Here is a 23715-nt window from a genome sequence, read left to right as displayed (position 1 = left end):
TCATCCATACAGGGTGCTGTGGCCCTCCTGGCAGCTCTGCTCACAGGCGGGATGTGCAGACACCACCAGAGTTCTCCCTGCTCCGCAACCACCAGTTGGTTTCCTCCTTTATGTCTGAATGACTTGGCTGCCCCATCCCTGCAGTGCTCAAGGCCAGGCTGGACAGGGCTTGGAGCAACCTGCTCTAGTGGAAGGTGTCCCTGCCCATTGCAGGGGGGTGGAATCGGATGAGCTTTAAGGTCACTTCCACCCTAAACCATTCCATGATTCTATGTAGAAATACCCATGGAAGAACTCTGCTCACTACCAAAACAGTCACTTAGACCCTGGGTGAAGTCAGGGAGCAACCAGCTACCAAAGGGGCAACCTGATGAAGAGAAGCATTAAAACCCCAGTCCCATCAAATGGTGGCAGAAGCACAGAGCACAATGCCAGCAAACCTGATTCTTCTCTTGGCTACCAAACACAGGTGTCCCAACCAACCCAACAACTGCAACCAGACTTTTAAAGAGGTTAATAGCAAAAGTTTATTTTCCTGTAATAAAGAGCAGGGTGCAACCATCCCGCTGTTAATGGAGTGACTTCATATTAATCTGTAAATTGCTCTGTTTTGTTTCAAATGGAAGACAACCTTACACAATGCTTTTCTTCAGCTCCTTTCACCTCAAAGTGCTTTACAAAGTGACACCGAGGCAGGGGGAATAGCCCTCAAACCAAAACATCTACACAAAAAGATCATCTCATTCCCAGTGCTGCAATGCAGCCATGTCTGCTGTGCAATGCCGTAGCAAATGGCACAGGACATGTAGAGATCAGGTCAGGGGGAGCAGATACAAGGAGAAAACTGCCAGGGATAGGATTTACCTGAGCTGGAATCTGCAGCTGGGGAAGGATTTTCTCCTCTGGAAAGGTGATGTTAAAGTGCTACAGGTCTGCAGACACCACCAAAAGATGCAGGCTTATCACTAGCTCAAGAACCAGCCAAACTTTTACCCAAAGACATATCCTTCAGGCTTTTTCTCCACATTATACTCCTTTGGTGAAGAGTAGCAGATGTATGCACTCGTCTAGCCAGGGTGAGCAGCATGAGTCAGGGCACTCAGCTATGGGAAGCAAAAGCAGAACTGAGATGTTCAGAATTCAGTCCTAGAGGTCAGCCCTTTCCAAGCTGAAGGAGATGGATTCAATACTCACATGTATTGTGCAGTGTGTCCTCTCAGCTCTGGGGATATCAAGTTTCACATGGCTACTAAACCTTGGCAAGCAATACCATGTGCCAGTATAGCTATAAGGAGCAACCCAGCACCATCCTGGGAGTGTGCTCAGTGACAGCAAAGCTTGTGCTCATGGGGGTCTTCTACAGGAAGGCTTTCTCAACTCTGCTGTGAATCTGTCCTTGTATTAGATTCCAAACCAGAACTTTCACCTTCCCTGTCTATTCCTCCCTCTACTGAACAGAAACACAGCAGCTCAGGTTTTTTTCCACTGACGATACAGAGTTCCTACTGAAGCATCTCTCAGGAGAGGATGAAACTGACTGGAGCTGAGGATGGTGATGTGGCTCTGGACACCAACTTGCTAAGATGAGAGTTACGATGATGGCAGAGGGACAGCCAAGACTGCAGAAATGCCACAGGAGATGAAAACCCCAGGGTACGTGGTGGCTCAGCAGATTCCAGAGTCGCTGACAAAAAAAGGCTAAATTGGCTACAAAACATTGTAATGGCTTTAACACATCCCTGTACAGCCAAGCCTGGGTCTGAGCTCAAGCTGTAGCGGGCCTCCAACACCTTTAATGACATCCCTCCCTGAACATTTTGAGGCACATGGGAACCACAGCCACATCCCTCATGTGCACACAAAGATGTCTCAGATTTCCTTACTGGGGATGGGAGCCCAGAAGCTGGGTTTCTCAGTGGACATGCATGTCTAGGTATAAAGCCATACAAGGAAGGCCTCAGGACTGTCCAGCCTGGGCATGCTACTTCTGGAGACATGAAGAACCCAGGCTGGGACCACAGGTTTTATCTAAACTCTGGGAACAACACTGCCCAAAGATCCCTCAGAGCAGAACACCTCAAAGACATCTTTGTGAGTGAGGTTTCTAAGAGCACCATGGGGGTACTTCTGCACCAAGGACTGGCACCAACACATCAAGGTCTGCATCTGCCTGTGGCAACTGCAGCAGATTTTCTAGAGCAGGAGAAAAGATCCTGCACTGACTGCAGCCAAGCTGAGAGTTATGGCTTTCCAAGCTCACTCTCTTCTGCTGAAGGCCTCAGGTGCACAGCTCTGGCCCCTGCTCTGCCTGTTCCCCCAGCCTGGATCACCCTGGGCCAAATCGCAAGCCAAAACCAGAAACAAATCCCTCTTTGTGACTCAGTTGGCAGAAAGCTTCTCTTGCAAGCCCCTTTAAAAGAAGCCAGGAAGTACTTGGAAACAGGCTGTTCATGGCTCTCCATAAGATTGTGTGCTGCTGGCATTTACAAGGCCATTAGGGGAGTAATTTGTCAGCAGGACCTAAGTGTATGGCTGGGCACAGCACCCTCCACCCCAAAGAATGAGTGGATCAGATGGACAGACAGCCAGCATCTGTCCTGAAAGATTTGCTTACAAAGAAGGTCCAGGACTCCTGCTTTGCCCAGGGCTGGCCTCGGGTTATGCCAAAGCAGCTTGCATATAAAAACAAAAGATTAAAACAAACATATGGATATACACTGCATATAGGAGACTCCATAGAGGACAGTCTATAGGCGGCCACCCCAGAGCAGCCAGGCCCAGCCCAGCTCTGAGAAGGTAGCATGGCAGCTGCAGTCTGCTCACAGTTCGAGATGTGGGACAGCTGAAGGTGGAACTTGTGCTTCTTGCTCCTTGATCAGCTTCATGCAGAGAAAGGCAAGGAGCAAGTAAGGCCCGTTGCAGGAGAGGCACTGCATTCATCTGTTTGGCAGACTACATTTGACAAGCTGTTCATACAGGACCAGTTTTCTTCCATGCTTAGGCCTCTGCTTACATCTCACTGGGATAAAACCCAAGTTTGGCCAGAGACATCTCCTTCCGGAGCCGCATGACCTCCCAGTACATCAGCTCCACTGCAAAGCAAAAAGAGTGTGAGGAAGAGAAGGAAAAATCAACACCAAACATCGGTAAGCAATGGACAGCTGGACATAACAGTTCATGTTATGCTATGCTCACAGTGAAGCCCAGTCAGGCTCATCCCAGACTGAGGGAAGCAAACACCCAGCAGCACAGGCCCATCAGATCACCCCTCACCAGCTGCACCCCAGGGCAAAGTTCCCAACAAGCTGATGAGCAAGGAATAGGTGAATCTATTCCCACTCATGCTTTTATCATTTAACCATTTCCAAAGACACAGGGAGTTCAGGGCAGCCCAAGTGGCCCGAGTTCCTGTCACACTGAATAGGACCTCTTAATAATAGGACCCAATTCTTCCCAATGGCCCACAGAAGGCATCCCCACCATAGCCAGCTACTATCCCTTCTTACCATCTTGCCTCACCAAGCCCTGCTGGATATAGCGAATGTATGTGAAGAAGTTGCACACCGCTGTGATCTGAGGAAGAGAGGGAGAGAAGGGAAAGAAGAGTCAGCTATAGTAGGAGAGCTCTTAAGTGTTGAGCACTTGAGAAATAGTACTATGTACCAGCAGATGGCAAGAGATAGGAAGAACGCTGGTTTTAAACAAACCAAAATCAAAACTCTGGGCATCTGCAATCCCATGCCAAGATATTACACTATCCATGAGACACACTGTGGAAGAACTCCAAACTACTACTGATGTAAAACATCAGTAATCCCTAAATGTGGCAGTAAAGTCCATGACCTTCCTTCAGAGAGGATTTATTTGACTGAAGAAAAATCTTTGGAGCTAAAGGTTTGTGCAGGGAGGTAAGGGCATTAGTGATACATTATGTGAGGCACTGGTACAGGCTGCCCAAGGAAACCGTGGATGTCCCATTCCTGCAGTGTTCAAGGCCAAGTTGGATGGGATTGGAGCACCCCACTCTCGTGGAAGGTGTTCCTGACCATGGCAGTGGGTTGGAACTGGACGAGCTTTAAGACCCTTTCCAATCCAAACCATTCCATGATTTTATGATTCTGTGACTGCTAGTTACCTTAACGCAAGTGACAAAAATCCTAAGTCCATGCACAAAACCCAACTTTTTGACTCAGAAATAATCACATGTTGCAGGATCTCTGATATGTAGCTGAGGAAAGAATAAACTTCCAAAATGCTCCACTGAATCAGAGCCTCAATGGTAATATTAACAAATCATCTTCTCCCTTCCCTCCAAAGAAAGGACAGCTTGTTCTCCCAACTATTTGAGTCACTGATCTGTACCGGAACAGCAACAAGGGCCAGCATTTAAAGAGCAGAAAATTACCGTGTTTTATAAAGGAGAATTAAAACATAATAATAAAGCAAAACAATCAAAGCCCTGTACTGAATCAAACCATGGAAAGTGAGCACACTGGAAACAGGTTGCCTGAAGGAACATAAGGCAGAGCACCGGAGTGTGAGGCAGGGCTGAAACCTGCACCCTTGTCAATGATCAAGATCCACATCGACTTCAGGAACAAACTCAATTCCCACAGGTCTCTGCCAGGTTGAGGGCTGACCCTCAAGAGCATCTTCATGTCAGTGCTTGGAACACTGTTGAAGGGCTGCGGCACACTGGGAATGTGAAGGACTTACCCTGGCCCTGCAGGATGGTGAAATGTAGTAGTAATTCCCAGAATCCCCCAGCATGATGCGGTGCTTGCAGGTCCTGGGAAGGCCACTCAGAGCACATTTCCTGCAAGCAAAGGAAGAAGCACTTCAGCCTTCACCAATCCACTGCACAGCAATTCAACAGCCTCAAGACTATCCACAAGAGGAAGAAGTGGGAGTTCAGAAGCCAGACCTGTGTCAGTCAACTGAAGAAATAAAATCCCATGGTTGATACAAGCTTTTGGCTCCTAGAAAGATTCCATAAATGGCAAGTTTAGGAGGCCTTAGGCTAAATATCTGGAACCATGAATCATTCCACACCCAAGCAAAGGCTGTATCCTTTCCCTGGCAGACAGCCCAAGACAAAACCACAGAAAACATTAATGAGATGAGGCTGCATCAGAGTATAACAAGTGTCTTCCAGTCTCTGCACATCTCTGTGTTCCAGGCAAGGCTTTTGCTGAAGGAGTTCCACTCAGGTGCTTCAGCTTTCCTGATGGGGCACAAACTTGCTGGCTGAGGACCAAACCTAGTCCCAAAACAGGTAAATCCAGCATTTGAGCAGGAATTGCTCATGCTGAGAGCTCAAAACAAGCCACACTACAGTCTTTATGCCAGACTCCTCTTACTAAGTTGGGCCTGATTTGAACCTGCTCTAGCTGAAGCCACATGAAGTGACTTTCTACTGACTTCATGGAGACTTTCACTTAGGCTTGTAGTTCCTACGAACAAGCAACCCCTTCTTGCACAGACACGGAAGAAGCTCGGCTTCACAACTGTAAGGAGATTTCAGACAGCGAAAAAAAGTCTTTTCAAGACAACTCAGCTCCCAGGGAGACCACCAAGAGATGTAACCACCAAGGTTGCAGCACACCTTTATTTTCTTGCCCTTTCATTCCCTTACTTGCAAGTCAAATAGATCCCAGCACCAGCCAGTTGCCCTTCCTTTATTACCACTTAAAGCAGTAAAGCAGAACACTCTGCTGCACAGTCATCACCATATTCCTCAGAGACTCAGTGGCCCTACCAGGAGAAGTGAGCAATCACTCTCCTGCTGCAAAAAAATTGCACTGTGGGTCATGGAAGAGAAAAAAGCACAGGGACAAATGTTTCAGAGAGCTTCGGAGCACATTTCTGTGGTTGCTTTCCACTGCTAGTGAGGCCAATATTGAGCTAAGAGTGGAAGCATGGGCTGTAAGCCACCCTCACAGTAAAGAACTTCCTTATATCCAACATGAACTTCCCGTTTCACTTTGAACCCGTTACCCCTTGTCCTACCACTACAGTCCCTGATGACGAGTCCCTCTCCAGCATCCTTGTAGCCCCCTTCAGACACTGGAACCTGTTCTGAGGTCTCCATGCAGCTTCTCTTCTCCAGGCTGAACAGCCCCAACTGTCTCAGGCTGTTTTCATATGGGAGGTGCTCCAGCCCCCTGGACATGGTCCACAGCATGTCCAAAGTTGTCATAAAAATTGGTGTTTTGCGACTGGGAAACAAAGGGGAACAAATTCCTTTTGGGCATTTATTGCCAATAGCAAGATTCCTTACTGGCCTGTGTCTGGGTGGAAATTAAACAGGGTTAAAAAGTTAGCTTAGTTCAGCTCCAGCCTCAAAGCTTCTAAATGGCACTAAATTAGTAACTTGTTAATGGATTAGAGATCTTTGATCACTCACTGAAAAATAAATACTTCACTTACGTTACAATTTGTGACCGGAACCCACTGTGAAGACATAAGAAAAGAAATCAAAGGAAACCAATAAGGATAAACACAGGATGGGTTGTTCTTGGAACAGGCCTGACACATACTCACGGAACAGTTTGCCTAGAGATGACAGAAAATGCAGAGGAGAGTAGTAGGAAACCTGCATGCAGCATTTACTGTTACAGAAAACACCTTAGCTTAGAACATGCTTGATGGTAAGGGAGGGAAGAACAAAGAGAGAGCCCTGACTGAACTTAAATGCAGTAGCTGAATAAAATCCCCTGTCTTCAACGGAATACCATGTCATGTCTGCTAAAGCTCCTCCTCTTTGAGTAAATCTCAAGTTGTCTGTCGTATCAGATACAGTCACACAAGCTCTGAAGCAGCCATAGCTCCAGTTCTGATGGTAAAGTGGGAAAGATGATATGCAGCAAGAGGAGGTATCTTCTGACCTAGATTCAAACCCACCTGGTGCACCAGCAAGGTCAGGAGCACAAGGTGAGTTCAAACCTCACAAGATGCAAGAACATGAGATAATCATAGAATCATAGACTGGTTTGTGTTGGAAAGAACCTTAAGCTCATCCAGTTCCAACCCCCTGCCATGGGCAGGGACATGTTCCACTACAGCAGGTTGCTCCAAGCTCCGTCCAACCTGGCCTTGAACACTGCCAGGAATGGGGCAGCCACAGCTTCCCTGGGCACCCTTTGCCAGTGCCTCAGCACTCTGTGGCTCTGACTTAATTCTTTCACCCTAAGTTATGCACAAACACACCTTCAAGAGAACATTAAACAAATTGCTACCTTAAGGGGAAAAAATCCAAACCTCTCCCAAGCGAAGGGCATTAACATATCACTAGGTTATCTCCCAAAACAGTCATCTACAGTACATCAACTGAGCTAATTCCCATTCTCATGGAGCTGAACTACCACTGGTCATAGGCTAGAACACTCAGCTGAGCCCTTTTAACTGTTCACCTCAGCTGACTGACCAAGGCCTGGCCAAACTCCACTAGATGGTACAAAGAGACGAGTAGCAGAGAGGACAAGAGAGCATAAACATAGTTCCTTACTTTGGGCCACTACACTCTTCTGCTGACACCTTCACCACAGGCAGTGTCTGAGAAGCAACTGGCTCAATGGTGAGTGTATTCTGCTCCACAGCCACTCGCACCAGTTCCGACAGCTGTAGCAAAGAGAAAGCAGATAGGAATGTGCAAAGGTCACCTCCATAAAGGTGTAACTTTGATGCTGTGCAGTTTTTGTCCTGCTTTTCCAACACTCACCTCATGCTTAGTGAAGTCCAGACAAGGTCCTACATCTTCCCGATAAATTCTGTCCAGGAAGGAGCAGGATTTATCCAAGGTTGGAGATTCCTTCCAGGCCTGGAACTCAGCAAATAAAATGGAGTCGACCTGCAGCAAGTGTCCAAGAGGAGTGGGAAGAGGGCAAGTGAGTGGAGAGATATAGTATCAAAAGGTTTCTTTTACTATGCAGGTAACCTAACTACAAAGCATCTGCTTTGGCAGCTAGAAAGGCTCAGACACCACAGAAGTGTCTGAGGAGAAGATGGTTTGCTCCAATCATCTTTCATCTCCCTCCCATAAGGAGTTCTGTGCCAGACTGACACAGCCATAGTGGGCTTATTCTGCCAGGAACCTGCAGGCACCTCTCTATCCCATCTTTCTCCAGGGTGAGGCAGCACCTCTGCTACAAGAAAGGCACAACACAACCACCAAACAGACCAAGTGCTCACTCAGCCCATGGCAGGAATGATGAGAGCAGCTGAATGACAAAGCACGGTGGCACCCAGGACTCAGGAGGCAGAACCCTTCTGTAAAGGAAAGACTGCTACAGAAAAAGATGAATTGGAAAAAGCTATGAATAAACAGCCATCAGCAGGACTACAGTCAGTGAGCCCAAGAATGAGCTCACAGGCTATGCCAGCCCTTTAAAGACCACTTCAAGCCCAGAACTCTGGTGTTTGTGGACTTGCAGAAGTAATGGGAACACTGGGAAGCCATACAGGCTTGCAGAGGCAAGCTGAGTGTAGGAAAAGAGCTCTCTCAAAGGGAACTCAAAGAACAGGAACAGCTTTCCGTATTCTAATATCTGCTCATTGCCTTGGGCTTGCAAGCATTATCACTACTCAGCGACATGGGACTCAGGACAGAGCTTGCTCCCATCCCCTGTGAAAGTTGTTTCCTCCATGTCTGTCTGGATGGAGAGAGTCTCTGCGACCTGGCATTTAAATACCGGATGGATCAGCAGCCAAACCACCCACCTGACTGACAGGGCTTCTCCTTAAAAGGCCAGCAAATCCTGTTAAAGCTGGTGAAAGGAAAAACAAACTAAAGAAACCCTGCTGAGCAATACAAAGAACATGAGTGAAGAAAGCTGAAAATAGGTCTGGGTTCTAGCACATTCATTCTATGCTATGGACACTGCTCACCTGGCACCAGGAGACAGCTTCAGAGCCACAAGATGGAAAAACAAATGGAGAAAAACAAAAAGAAAACAAAATATGGAGGTTAGCATAAAAGGAAGCTGGAACTGAAAGGCTGGAAGTGTGAGGGGTAGATGTATCCCACCCATCGCCACTGCTGACCAGAAAGGTTACCTGCTGCAAGGACGAGGAAGCATCTGCCCCCAAGGCCTGCCAGCTTGGTTCATAGGTGATGTGGATTGCCTTCCCAGGGATGAAACAGAGGAGCAGAGAGAGAAGAGCAGGTAACCCAGACTTCGAGGGCAGAGGAAGAGACAGACAGTGAAGGGAAAGGTTTAGAGAGACAGGCAAGAAAGTGAAGTAACATACATGAGACAAACCAGAAGATACAAAAAAAGGCTCAAGTTCTCCCAGGGAACTAAGCACAATGCTTAAGAAATCACAGGGTCACAAGCCTCACCTTTTGTCTTCAGCTTGAGGTGCAAAACTGGAACAAATTCTGACATTTTTAGGCTCAGTTTAAGATATGGCATTGTGCTTTCCACAGAGCACCAACTCTCTGAATGCCAGGTTCCCTTTTATCACCCTCACATAGGCCATTAAGGAGTTTGAGAGACAGAAATTAACAAGTTAACAAAAAAACACATGCACCCCATCCTGGACACATAAAATTAGTAGTCACTTTGGAATTGGCATTTTAAAGCTCAGGTTATCTGCACCATGTGGAAGTTGCCCACACAAATGACAGGCCCAAATCTGTTCTGAATGGAGGAATGGGTAGCACTGGGAGAGCTCACAGGTCCTTAAAAATATTAAAACCTTTTTCATCCCATCCCTCAAAGTAGCTTCTAACTGACTGCATTTGACTGCAGCTTCCAGCATACCTGGACTGTTCCACATCTGACCACTAGAAACCAAGCCTTCACAGTTATCAAACTCATTTTCCTTTGGCTCTCTTTCTCATATAACCTTTGTTCCTCTCTGCCTGTGAATAGTTAAAGGATCTTCATCTCTCATGGCTTTTGCTGTCTCAGGGCAATGGCTATAGCCAATGTTGCCTGAAGCATTTCAGCAAAACTCTACCAAGAGCACCGTGCAGAAGCTGACAAGGCACATTCACTGAATCCACTGCCGAAAGCAGACATTAACCAGTGTTGCCAGCACAGTCTTGTTTGGTGAGAGCATTCATTTCACAAGTGGCCGCTCTGCATATGTTCACACGCAAACTAAATGACTGGGTGCCTTTGTGTTCCCTCAACAATTCTTCAGGCTGCAGCACCCAAAAAGTCACTAGGGAGACATACTCCCCCACCACCTTCTCATTCATTTTCTTTCTTGCTCCCCAGGACAGCTGTGAATACATCTGGCTAATGGAAAGTACCCAGATGGAAAGGTCCTGCTAGCAGGAAGAAGCATTACTTACACCCACGGTCACAGCAGGTGGGGGACTATCAAAGGATCACCAAAGGGAATTAAACAGGGTTTGTTTGAAAGATATTCACAAATGCTCTGTATACTTTCCTGCACAGTTCCTTCCAGTGAGGAAGGAACTAAATATAATTCCACCATGCTCTGCAAAGAAGAGTAAGAACAGTGAAATGCCCAAGAAAAGAGCAAGTGACAGAGACTAGAAGTTGATGGAGGTGTCCTGGTGTCCAAGCCAAAACAGGCAGACAGAAGAAACAACAGCAAATCACACCAGAACAGGCAGTGGACTCAACTGCCAAGGTGCAGCAAGCAACTGTCTTCTGCCCAGCAACTCCTGAATCTGTCCATGCCCTCCAGGGATCTCCTGGCTGCTTCCTCCAGCAGTTGTCCTGACGCAGCCTTCAACATGCTTCTCAGAAGAGGAAATCTCCACAAATGGAAACCCTCCAGAGCCTGCCTCAGCACAAATTTAGGGAACAAGCCACATTACTGCACAAACAGCTTTCCCCAACACTGAAACCACAGAGCTCTCCAGGAAGCCCAAAGCAAAAGTCACACAGCTCCCTGTGCACAGTGACAACAGTGGCTCCAAGGCCAGTGCAGTGAATGGCCCTCACCCACCTCTTTGCATTCACGGCTGACAGGCTCTGGAGTCACATTCTGGCTGGCAGCTGAGACCATTGCACTGCTGGTGCTTTTGTTTCGCCCATGGCCCTTTCTGAAGCCAGCTTTAGAAGGGCTCTGCAGCTGAGGGTGCAGCTCCCGATTTGGAGAAGAAGGTGTTGATGTGATGACCAATGTCTTCAGAGCTGTTACCTCGGCCTGCAGCATGTCAATCTGAGGAAACAAGGCGAGAGAGCACCTTCAGCACCTCCTGAGCTTGAGCTTGCTGCACCCCACTAAACACTAAAGCTACAGGGATCCAGCTAAAATCCCCTGATCCATCTCTCAAAGGGGACCTGGATCAGCAGCAGGCTGCAAAGATGCATTTACCCCCCTCAATCAGCATCTGCTGGAGAGGGAACAGAGCAAATGAAGCATCTCAGAGAGACTTTAATCTCCTCCAGCCAAAAAGCATCATGGCCAGGCTGGGCAGGGATGGCGCCAACCTAGCACAGAGATCAAGACCTAGAGAGTGGAATTCTTACCTTCCCCCGTGCCTCCCTCAGCTGTTTCTCTGATGCCGCCTGTTTAGTGTTTGCTTCTCTCACCATCTTGTGTGCTTCCTGGACCAAAGAGAATTTGAGTCTGCTTGTTGCAACCCCAACTCAAAGCCAGGCCAAAGCTCTGCTGTATCACATGCTCAGGGCAAGCAAGCAGGGGAACAGACATCACTGCCACATCCAAGGGTTTTACTCTGCTATCTGTGAACAGCCTTCTCCCAGGATTTCCCAGAGAAAGCTCTGAGTGCCAGAGTCTGGAGTGCATAGTTGACTTAACTACAGAGTTTAGCTGGCCAAATCCAAGGTCATCTCTTTCACCGATATGAGGTGCTATGAAGAAAGGGAGAAGCAAGTGCCTGCCCCTCCTTGCCCTTGGGAACAACTTTAAAGCTCAGGCTTCAAGATTAGCACCCACCTATGCTACATCACTGCTGTGGAGCAGTTGTGTCTGCACCCAGTCCAATACCTCTGCAACTCTGAACTTGACTCAGCTTGGCTTCTTGACTCAACCTCAGACCTATGCTGTCACTGCAGTCACAGGAGACTTGCTGGTTGATCACTGGACTGTTTTATGACCTTGGTTTCTGTCTGTGGCACTAATCCTGATCCAGACTTGCGGCTCCACATCTTGGCTCCTCACTGGTGAGGTCACTGCTCTTGCTTGTTACTGCACTTTGCTCCCACTTCCCTTGCAGACCAGCCAGCTCCTCACTGCTCTGTGCATGGCTGCAACACAGCAGGAGCTGTAGCTCAGGTGGAGACCAAATGGCAGAGGCAGCTTAAAAGCATCTCTCACAGGATGAGGGGAGTGGTCTGAAGCCCAGCTGGAGCCTCCCTGCTGTCCAAGGCCACCAAAGGAAGTGAACAGCCCTCAGCTACATTACCTCTATGTTCACCCTGAGCTCAGGAAACCAAGCTTCCAGGAAGGGGATGCTCTCCTGGCCCTCACACTCAGCACCAGCCTATGTTTCAAAGGTACAGATGTGCTCTGGCTTTTTCCTTGCTGCTCAGTCAAATCCAGACATTAGAGCTGATGGTAAATGGGATCTTGTCAGGCAAGAGCTTGGTAAGAATCATGTTACGAGAAATACCCAACCAACAGGCCTTCTGAACAATCACTGGAGCAGAGTACATGAGGACATCCAGCTTGTTCCCACCCCAAGCAAGGGCTGACACGAGCCAGGGAATCATCTCTATTACACAGCAACTGCTGTCCAGACTCATGAGCACACATAGGAGAGGGGCAGAGAGCTATGCTTAGCTCCAGCTATAACCATCCCCACATCTGTTTTTGCTACCAAATGGAGACCTATAACTAATGTGCTCTTTATGCCACCCCACAGCTGCTAGAAGGGAAAAGAAATGCATGTAAATACTCCCTAGGAGAAGTTACAAGCCCCTGCTCTGAGGCTGTGCCTGCAGCACTGCCCAGCACCACTTCTCCAAGTGGGAAAAGAAAAACAGGAGGAGGAAGCTGTGGGAGGAGATGGCTGGAAGTTCAGGGAAAGCCTGTCTTAAAGGAGTTAGATATAAGCTTAGTTTAAGAAATTATGGGAAAAGGAAGAGGGTGGGACCTCAAATAGGCTAGCTGTTAACTCCTCTAGTTCCTGCTCCAGTTGTTCTCTGACTTTTGATAATTTCTCACATTCCTTGTCCTTCAGCTTCAGCTCCTGTTGAGGAAATGGAGAGAGACACATGAGCTCATAGCAAGCCCCAGTAGTGCTGTGTCTGCCTGCCCCCATTTGTCAATCATAACCTTTCCTTCCACCACAGCATGGATGCCTGGTCTAAGACTCATGTGTACCCCACTCCATGTCTCCCCCCAAGTTCTAGCAGGCTTTTCAGGCTGGAATTGCTTATCTGCCATTAGCAGGGAGGCTCCATAGTAAGCACTCCCTGCCTCCAACTTCCTTCTGCAGCAGATTTCCAGGAGGAAATATGGATGTTGGCACAGAGGCTTTGGGTCATGCAACTCATGACCTTGCTCCAAAGCACTTTATGGCCACCTCAGCATAATCTCTGTCCTTTTCTGCCTGATCCAGACAGTGGCACAGCCACATTCGGACCCTGTTCCCTTCAGCATCACCTCTAGGAACATCCCCACTGCTCAAATCTATGCCACCATCCTCAGTATTCTCACTAATTCTAGGCCTTACCTTTTGTGCTTTGTGCAGCTCTTCCTTCAGGAATTCAGACCCTTTTTCACGGATTTCCACTGAAGAGCTACGTAGACGTGACATGTTGAGCTGCTCAGTGGACTGGGTCCCATCCACACCTACAGCATCCTGGCATCCAGTCTCTGGCTCCTCCTTGTTCCCTTTGGATGGCATTAGTGGCTTCCAGTGTCCAATAGCTGGTTGCTTCTGGCTGTCTTCCTCAAAATTGGCCTGGCTGTGGGTTACCAACACAGTGAAACTTTATATGGGGTTGATTTATAGCCTTCCTCTAACACTCAACACCAGTCTTCACCTCCAGCCTCTCACAGGCACTCAGGTGAGGCAGCGAAGGTGATGGTGGATGAAGAAGGCAGCAGCAGCTGCACCACTTCTTTAGCCTTTTGGCATGGATTGCTTCAAGCCTGGCAACAGAAGAAATGATCTAAAATAAAGACTTTGGGGGCAACCTCCACTCCTATCCTGGGATCTTTAAGAATCGCACCAAGTCTAGTTTGAGACGCCAGCCTGCATTCCTTTTAAGAGGGCTGGTTTCTCAATAGTGAGTACTCCCTCACAAGTAATACTGGACGCACAAAACTTAGCAGGCAACACAATGCTATTAGTAAGTCCTGGCATAATCCTCCTCAACCAGCATGTCTCAGATACTATTAACTCAGGATAAAGCAGGAGAAGTAAAGACAATTACTCTAGGAATCCCATTCTCACCTGCTTTGGAGAGCAACCCTCTGCAGCTGGCTTGTTTTGAATGCAACTATACGCTCAGTAGACCTAAGTTCAGAGACACTCTGAAGCAGAGTAGTAAAAAAAAGTGAGTACAACTCTCCCATTCCCTATCAATGTACAGATCTTAATCCCCCCACTACAAACCCACCTTCTTCTCCCTCCTGCTCCTGTTTTGCAGAAATCTACTTTTAACCATTGGTTTCCCACCAGAGTCCTCCACAGAGCTCTTTAAACAAGTGTTATTTCCACTGAGCTGAGATGAAGCCCTGTTCTTTTAGTTTCAGTGACTGCCAAGTAGATATGAAATAGAAAGAAGAAAACAGAAAAGTCACTCAGGACACCTTTTTCCCTAGTGCTCAGTAGGACTTTGCCAACTGTCAGACTAACACAGACCCTGGAAGAAGCTTGATGAATTTAGTATGCTTTGTAGTTGATGGGGTCTTATGGGAGGAAAATATAGGCTTTATTTCCTGCATGACACGGCAGTGCAATCTTAGTGTTGTGTTGAGCGTGTACATCACCCCTTCTTCATGCAATGAAATGTCCTCATGCAGCCACCTGTCATTTGAAGTCAGAGATCAAGTCTTGCACACATGGAAGTTTTCTATCATGCCCAGCCACTCAGCTTGACCCACACACTGCAGTACAGATTAACCTGCTGCTGGTTATCTCTGGGTCACAAGCCTTAGCTGAGCTGTGGTGCTATCCTCTTTCATGTACAGCACCAACCCCTCCTCCTGCACACTCCTTCCGGATACTGCTTCTTCTCCACTACCTTCTCCTGCAGAGAAGCTATCACCTTCTTTTGGTTTGGTTCACTTCCCCCTCTTCCCAATCTGTTTTCCTCTCCTAAACCTGCCCTCCGTCTTGTATTCCAGCCAGGCCTCCCTCCTCCCTTTGACTCCAGCCCCACACTGGGCTTATCTGCTTGGCCATGGGCAGCACAGAAGAGCCTTGTTTTCCCTTATTTCCCTTTCTACCCCCCAAAGCTGTCCATGAGCAAGCTGTTCCCAGTCATCTTCCAAAGAGGGAAAGAAAAAGCAGCTTGCAGCTAATTCAACTCAGGTACCACAGGAAAGCACGTGGAAAAACATGCATGGAACACTATTTGAACTCTTGGAAGACAAAGAGCACAAGACCCTTGCTGCAGTGTGATGCAACTGATGCACCAGAAGGATGGTCATACAGCATATGGAAAGGACAGAACATAGGAAAGGACAGAAACTAACTAATGTCCCATTGACCTTACCTGCTTTCACTGAACGTTCACTGTGAAGATCTGGAAAAGGAGGCTCATTTGGGTGATACTACTAACTTTGGAAGTATGGAAGATAACATGAAAGGGTGTGTTGGGGAAAAGGCAAGAAAATAAAATTGGTTTTGGCCAGAGGAAAAAGGACAGACAGCTCCTCCAAGCAAAGTTCACCTTGAGCTATTCAGCATGCTGGCACTGCTTGATAAAAAGCGATAGGCACAAACATGGAGGGTTAAGGCTGACTGAGCAAGCATGACCAACAGGAACTCCCAAACTGGGCAGGCATCTACAGTTTGAGGTGCAAGAGAGCACAGAAGTGAGAACTACATGATGTCCAAGACATGCAGTACCTGCTCCATCCAGACAGGCTGTTCTGTTGGCACATCTGGTTAATCAGAGGAAAAGTAGAACTCCACAGAAGAAATGAAATGGCTTAGAAAGGTCAAGATTAGTTAACACGCACCACTTACCTAAACAGTGACATCGCTAGCAGGATGAGGAGGTCTCCAAAGGCTCCAAACACTAGGAAACGGGAGTAAGTAAAAGAATGACCCAAAGGAAGGAATGAAACACACTACAGGAACGTGGAGATTTAATGAGACCAATTCATGAAGTGGATCTGCCACGGGCCATGGGAAGCATGGCAAACAGAGAGGTCTATTCAACACTTAAACCATCTCTCAGGTGGCATAGTGGAAGCTCGCTCTGCTGTGGACTTTTGAGATTATACAGAGTAAGCTGCAGAGAACACATCCCTCCAGGTACTCCTGCATTAGAAAGGAAATACACCAGAAGCGACCCAGCCAGCCCTAGCACCTCCAGCTTCTGTGATCAGAAGGAAGCAACAATCAGAGCACGGAGGAAAAGCCAGATTCAAAACCAAGCAGCAAGGAAAAGGGACATTTTAACACTCCACTAAACTACTAAGACAGCCAAACTAACTCATACATAACAGGAAGAAAAACCCCCTCGTTGTTTCATTATGACTCTCAAGTTCTCGGATGAAAATTGTTTGTCTTGGGAGACAGGTATTCCAGTGTATTTCCATGCACTGTGGAAGAAAACTGGACCAGTCCCACCCACACTCTGTAATGACAAGGGACCTAAAAACCTATCCTGAAAAATCATTTCTATGACGGAATAGTGCATTCTCTGCCAACAGAATCCCCACAAGGGCCTTGGCTACGCTGGCTCCTGCCCAGCAAAGCCCCATCTCCAGTATCCAGCTGGGGCTTTGAATTACAAAGCTCCAGAGACCAAAAGACCACCGTGTACAGGCACATTCTGGCTACTGCTGCTGTCGGCTGTCTTTCATGGAAAAATGTTTTATATCCTAAATGTCCTACACTGACACAAGAAATGCAAACTTGTACAAAAAACAAACCCTAAAACAACCCCAACAACCTTCTAAAACTCATTTCTGTAGAAAAGGCAAAAAAATGTGCAGCATCTGCACTTTTTCCAGCGGGCCCCACATGTTCCTGCAGTGCTGATCCAACGGGGTTATTTCCCTTACAAACAGCCCCGTAAGTCTCCAGGTTAAACTCTTGCCCTCCAGCTTGCAAAGAGGACTTGAGTGCTCCATCCAGGGGGGACAGACCCCTGATTGCTGCCACCCTGCACCAGCATCTCTCACCACCCCACTAAGAGCTCGGTAAAGGGCCTCTCAGGAGCTTTAGGCAGAGCATATGGTAGCATTTTATTTTAGCTTAACACTTAACTTCTATTTCTTGTATCTGCCTCAGCAATCACCCACTGTGTTCTTACACCTGAGGGCTGCTGAGGGACACGACATGTCCTTATTCTGTCACAGAATTCCAGACTGGTGATTGTGAAAAGGAACCTTAAAGCTCATCCAGTTCCAACCCCCTGCCATAGGCAGGGACACCTTCCACTAGAGCAGGCTGCTCCGTCCAGCCTGGCCTTGAACGCTGCTAGGAATGGGGCAGCCCGTCTCCCTTCTTGATTTCCACACAACCACAGGCACAACCATAGCTGCAGAGCACCGAGACCGGAGAAGCCGTCGGGTTTAGGGCTGTGCAAGGGCATGAAGCGCTAACAACCACCACAGCAAACCCAATGGAAGCCCGAGGGGACCCTCACACACGCCAGTGTCAACACCCGCGTGCCCAGCACGGCCCCGCGGAGCCACCGGCGCCCCCCCCTTACCCCGCTCGGGGGGCGGCAGGCCCGAGTACCACACACCGCAGGCCCGCAGCGCCCAACCGCTCCCCCCTCAGGCTCCACCGCTAACGGCCGCCCCTCCGCTGGCAGCCCGGCTCCCGGACCTACCCCCGACGCATGCTGGGTCCCGCCGCCGCTCAGTGTGGAGGAGGAGCTGCTGCCGCTGCCGCTGCCGCTGCTGCTGCTGCCGTTACCGCTGCCGCCGTCCCCCCCATGCCCGGAGCCGGCCCCGGCGCTCAGGCACCGCCTGAAGGACGCGCTCCCGGGAGGGGGGGGAGCCGTGATCGAGGTGCGCCTGCGCAGTGCTGCCCCGCGGGCCCGGGAGGGAGGAGCGGGGGGAGGCCGGGGTACGTGGAGTCGTGGTTGGAAAAGAGCCGAAAGCTCCTCCAGCTCCAACCCCTGCCACGGGCAGGGACCCCTTCCACTGGAGCAGCTTGCTCCAAGGCCCTGTGTCCAACCTGGCCTTGAACACTGCCAGGGATGGGGCAGCCACAGCTTCTCTGGGCACCCTGTGCCAGAGCCCCAGCACCCTCACAGGGGGGAGCTTCTGCCTTATCTCCAACCGAAATCTCCCCTGTTTCAGTTTTAACCCATTAATCCTTGTGCTGTCACTATAGAGAGGCACCCTCGCTGCGATGCTGAAGCAGCTGTATGCAAGTGGATGGAGGTGTGTGCTCAGCCAGCCGTTCACACAGAGCCAGCTCCCATAAACACACCACCCCTCCCCAGCACAGAGCGTACCCTCTTGCTCCTGCTGAAACAGCGCACTGGGCTCAGTGGGTGGCTGGACGGGGGTGAGAAAGCATAATGAAAGGCTGTTGGGTCAAGATAAGGGCAATGAGAATGCTCAGCGGTTACTGTCATGGGCAATACAGCCTCAGCTTTGGGAAGGGAGCTTAATTTGTTACCAATCAAATCAGAGAACAGTAAGAAATAAAAACTGAATCCAGAAAGACCTTTCCCCCATCCTTCCCTTCCTCCTAGGCTCAACTTCACTCCTGATTTTCTCTGCCTCCTTCTCTGGAGCAGCACAGGGAGATGAGGGTTGCGGCCAGTCCATCACACTCCGTCTCTGCTTCTTCTTCCTGCTCAGGGGGAGCACTCCTCACACTCTTCCCCTGTCACAACACTGGGTCCCTTCCATAGGAGACAGTTTTCCATGGACTGCTCCAACATGAGCCCTTCTTCCCCCAGGCTACAGTTCTTCACCACCACGGGCTCACAAGGCCTGCCAGCAAACCTGCTCCAATGTGGGCTTCTTCCCACAGGGTTACAGCCTCCTTTGGACATCCACCTCCATCCCCATGGAGAGTCCTCCATCATCTGCTTCACTGTGGACCTCCATGGCCTGCCTCACCATGGTCTGCACCATAGGCTGCAGGGGAATCTCTGCTCTGGCACCTGGAGCACCTCCTCCCCTCCTTCTGCTCTGACCTTGATGCCTGCAGAGCTGTTTCTCTCACATATTCTCACTCTCCTCTCCCATTGCAATTGCTTTGTGCAGCTTCACCCCCACTTCTTTACTATGTTATCCCAGAGGTGCTACCAACATCACTGCCACTCAAACCCAATACAGTGAGGGAATCTGGGATGTAAAGAAGTGATAATACACAGGAAGGTGAAAGGATGGGAGAAACCTGGCCAAGAGGAGAAAGGCTTGTTAGTGATGGGCAGCAGCAAGATGGGACCAGGATTTTTAAAGTCCCCATTCACAGAAAGCACTGGGCTTCCCATAACCTGGTGTGAATGAGACAACTCAGTCTCCTTGTTACTGAGCTTTGAACACTGGATACTGCAGCTCTGATTTTCAGCTGGTGCATCCTTCCAGGAGGCTGAGGGAGCAGGGCAGCTCTCCCAGCAGATGAGAGCAGTCGTGTGTCCTCACTGATTTACACCCTCTCTGCAAAGCAGTGCGAACACACTATTCCCTGCCCACCCATTTTACCCCCTGCATCACCAGCTCGCATGGAGGAGCCTCATTGCCCAGGGCACACTCATCCCAAAATGCTTTTTCCTCACTTGCCCTGCTCTGCTAGCACAGAGGGGCAAAAAGGCTCAGCTCCAGGTGATTCCTGGGGCATTTGGAAAGGACCGATCCACTCCACAGCCTGTTGCTGAAGTCAAGAGGAGCTACAGTTCTAGGTAGTTCACCTACAGTATTACCTACAGGCAGAGAGACAACTGCCTCTTGCAGCACTGAGCAGCTCCCACCTCCCCAGCACTCCAGGGCGTGTGTGCCTGCTGGGAACAAACCAGGCAAACCACTCCTGCTCTTACCCCAGTCCCACAGTGGATCCCACGATCACCTCTGGATTCACTGCAGTTGACGAGGCAGTGCCTCCAATGGGCCAAAACCTGGTCCCATACAAACCACCCATGGAATATGTTTGACTGGTCCTTCCCCAGGTTTCCCATTGTGTCCTACCTTGCCTTGGGCTTTCCTCCAGGTATCTCCTCCAGGCCTTCACACATAGGGGCAGCTCCCAGCCTGGAGTCAGCTACTCCATCCTCTGCCTCACTGCCAAAGGCAGGCAAGTTAGACGTGGAGCTCCTTGTATCCATTGCAAAGTACCATGCGGGGAGCAATTCCCTGTCCCAGCCAACCCCATGCTCTGAACTAAATGTTTGAGAGGTTTGTGTCAATGGCTGTAACCTTTGTTATCTTCAGGGAACTTTTGGGAGGAGGGGAAAGATCTTCAGCTTTGCAAGACAGCACCAGAAGTAATTAATCTTTGTAATGATTAACTCCCAAGGCCTGGCTGGCAGGGACGGAGGGTCCTCAGATTAGAAAGGTAGAGCTGCTTCCAGGATCCAACAAAGGCAGGAAGAACCCGAAGTGATAGTGCAGGCAGGAAGCGTGAAGAGGGGATGTGCTGGAGATGCCGAATGCCAGCCACTGGCAAAAATAACTTGTCACAAGGTGAAAGCGGATCTGCTCCCCCTCACTCCCAGCCCCAAAGGACAGGCAGAGCTCCTGAGGAAGCCTGAACAGACGTGAGAGTTCTCCATAACCAGATGAATGGGCTGGCCCTGCAGAGCAGAACCTGAGCTGAGGGTTATGCAAGCTGCCTCGAGGAAGGAAAAGTGCTGCCTTCTCCATGCTCTCAGCACAAGGCTGGCTGTGTTGCAAAGCATCCCAAAGTGTCCATCCCAGCAATTGGTGAGACACAGACCCATCTCTCACCTCTCCTTCCAAGAGGTAACAAACCACCAGACAACCTTCAAGTCTCAGTGCAGTTGGAAGCTCTAACCCGGCACCCTCATCTCACACCATGGATGTACCCACATCATTTTCCAGTTACATTTCATGGAAGCTGAACAAATCACTGTGTGTAATGAAGTGTCATGAAATCCACTTTGCCTCCTGCAAGTCTCCCAGCATGGCACATACCTGCTGTGAAAGCCCTGACATGGTACCTCCCCGCTTCCACAGGCATTTTTAGCCATACTTTCCCCCCCCCCCATACCTTCCCCATTTCTATTACCTTCAGTCCATCACTTGCACCCACTGACCCCCCACTTCTCTCACATCCCTCCTGCAGATCCACCACCCACCTAGCCAAGCTACCCACCTCCCTGACCTTCACCTTTCATTTCTCATCCTCACATCTCCAGCCAAAGAAGCATCTTGCTAATGCTTTCTGTATCTTTTTGAGAGTCAAGTCTGGTCCAGTCCCTTGCTCTCCACAGCTTTTCCATGCAGGAAAGATCCCCCCAAGTCCTTCCTCTGGGTTTCTCAGATGCAGGGATATGCTTGTGGCACCCCATTGGGTCCTCAGACCCAGCTCTGCATCTCCTCCAGCACCATGAGCAGTGATAGGCCCCTGTCACTGCTGGAATCCCCCCACATTATTCCTCTCAGCACAGGCAGTGTGGAGGCAGACACATGCCCTGAGCAACCAGGGGACCCCCAGAGCAAAGCAGGGACTCCCATTTGGTGGGCTCTGTTTCTGGTTGTCCTAATTGCCTCCTGTGGACAGCAACCTCTCTGCCTCCACATCATCCTGATCCTTCATATTCCCTCCCAGAGTGCCCACATCTTCCTCTGAATGAGTCATAAATGAAAAGCAGGACTCCAAGTCCTGAGTTTGGTTCAGACAAGGTGAGAGACCACCCTGAAGAACAGAAGCAGCTCTTGGCTGGGACACCCTGCCCAACACAGATGCTTCCCAGTCACAGGAGAGTGTTCAGGCTTCCTCAGGGCTGCCTTGTCTGCTTATGGATTCAGATTCTACTACATTAAACTAACAAAAAAAGAAGGGAGGAATAAAGGAAAAACCAGACCCAGGGTGGGAAGGGAAAGAGAAACAGGGATTATCTCAGACTTGGAAAGCAGGGCTACACCCCTGACCCAGCACACCCAGTCCGGATGTTATTGCCATGAAAATGGGAATGAAAACAAATGGCCTAAAGCTCCAGGCTTCATCCACCCACTCTCTCCCCTCCCTCTTGCCTGCCTCAGCTGTGCAGTGTTTGCTCCACTGCCTGGAAGGGCTTCAGCAAAAGTCCTCTGGGATCTCTGGGTCTAAGATCTCCAATTTCATGGATCTGCCTTGATCGCCCAGCAAAGTGCAGCCCCTGTTCCAGGAAACAGGGTGAAAAGAAAAGATGGAAAAAGCACAATGCTCAGCTTGCAACAAAGCCAGAAGAGCAGGGCAGAGAGGTCCTGTATTCCTCAGACACACGCTGCTAAGAGCAGATGCATCAGGTGCTGCTAAGGGCAGCCACATCATGGCCCTGAGCAGACCCACTGCTGCTCCTCAGCTGCACACAACTAACAAAGAGCAACCTCATGGTCAGCAGCATCCTTTGAAGGAGGGGTTCAGCCTGAACCCAGGGGAAAAGACACCAGATGGAAAAGGAAGAAGAGCAGCTGGGAAGCTCAAAGCAAAAGGAGGACTGCCCCGTAGCTCTTTAGGAGGGTATTCCCTTCTGCTGGCTGATTTATCCAGCCAGAAACTTCTCAGTCCTGCATCTTTCCCACAGCATCAGCAAGGAGGTAGCAGGCAGTCCCTACAAGTGACACCCAGGACTAACACATGTGGAACCTAATCCCCACCATGGTAGCTAAGGCAAGAAAACGGGGACCTTACTAAGGACTCCTTCCTTCTTTTCATGTCTTACAAACTGAACTATGGAACATCAGAGGTAGAAGGATTTATCACCCTCCAGGCCCCTGATTGGTCCCTGACTTGGATTTGCAGGGAGATACAGAGCTTGGCACTGAAACTTCAGAGCACTAGAGGGATGTCATGCTCATATACTGATCTCTCCTGGGCAAAGACATAACTAGATGTGTCAGGGAGTGATGGCAAGTAAAAGGCTATGAGGTACAGTTAGTCTGTCTGTGTACTGAGTGGTTTGTCCAGGATTCCCAGGCATCCCACATCTTGGTCTGTGCCATCCCACATGGCTGCTTATACATGAATATGCCAACTCCGCCCCACAGGAGTAGGGAGCCCAGTGCTACCAGATGGCTGTAGATTAGCCACAGAGCTGGAAAAATACCTCAAAGACACTTGTAAAAAGCAGTGAGGCTGGCAGGGATGTGGCTTCTCCCACTAGAGCAGCAAGTTATCCCCTCCTTGTGTCAGAACAGCCCATAGCCCTTGAAGAAAGAAACGACTACACTGCATTCTCTTCAAACATTCATGGCCAGCTCAAAGCTCAGTAAATCCTGTCTGTGTCAAACAGCCCCTCCTCAGATACTTCCCACTTTTCTTTATAATTACACCAGATTCCGGGGTGGAATGTCAGTTTGAGAGACACCTCTGGTGCCAGCATCCCTACTCATCTGGAAAATGGAGAAAATGAGAATGGTTCCAGGGCTGTGAGGCTAAGGATGGATGTCAGCACCTCCTTGCTTCCTCCCCTGCTTCTGCACAAGGCAAGCTTTCAGATCAGC

At 49.3% G+C, this 23715-nt stretch overlaps 1 protein-coding gene across 7 annotated transcripts; it reads right to left on the bottom strand.

Moving 5' to 3' along the window:
• Nucleotides 1-502: 502 nt before the first annotated feature.
• Nucleotides 503-17983, bottom strand: RAB3IL1 (RAB3A interacting protein like 1). Of its 7 annotated transcripts, XM_061350844.1 has the most exons (13): nucleotides 17919-17983; nucleotides 16097-16148; nucleotides 13628-13862; nucleotides 13046-13141; nucleotides 11457-11534; nucleotides 10930-11145; nucleotides 9055-9174; nucleotides 7721-7849; nucleotides 7508-7620; nucleotides 6430-6453; nucleotides 4717-4816; nucleotides 3507-3573; nucleotides 503-3092 (listed from the first exon to the last, which is right to left on the bottom strand). In XM_061350844.1, the coding sequence occupies exons 2-13, from the start codon at nucleotides 16108-16110 to the stop codon at nucleotides 3010-3012; spliced, it is 1275 nt and encodes a 424-aa protein (XP_061206828.1). In that variant the 5' UTR covers nucleotides 16111-16148; nucleotides 17919-17983; the 3' UTR covers nucleotides 503-3009. The 7 variants fall into 7 exon arrangements, with proteins under 7 accessions (XP_061206828.1, XP_061206829.1, XP_061206827.1 ...); XM_061350845.1 differs by lacking the exon at nucleotides 16097-16148 and having other exon boundaries at nucleotides 17919-17944; XM_061350843.1 differs by lacking the exons at nucleotides 6430-6453; nucleotides 17919-17983.
• Between the last annotated feature and the right edge of the window lie 5732 nt (nucleotides 17984-23715).

The sequence above is a fragment of the Neopsephotus bourkii genome, unplaced genomic scaffold, assembly GCF_033783945.1.
Source record: "Neopsephotus bourkii isolate Nb327-2 ecotype Australia unplaced genomic scaffold, CSIRO-AGI_Nbou_v1 NB_542, whole genome shotgun sequence".
In the NCBI taxonomy this organism is placed as follows: Eukaryota; Metazoa; Chordata; class Aves; order Psittaciformes; family Psittacidae; genus Neopsephotus; species Neopsephotus bourkii.
The sequence above is the reverse complement of the archived record's forward strand: the minus strand, read 5'-3'. Positions and strand labels throughout refer to the sequence as shown.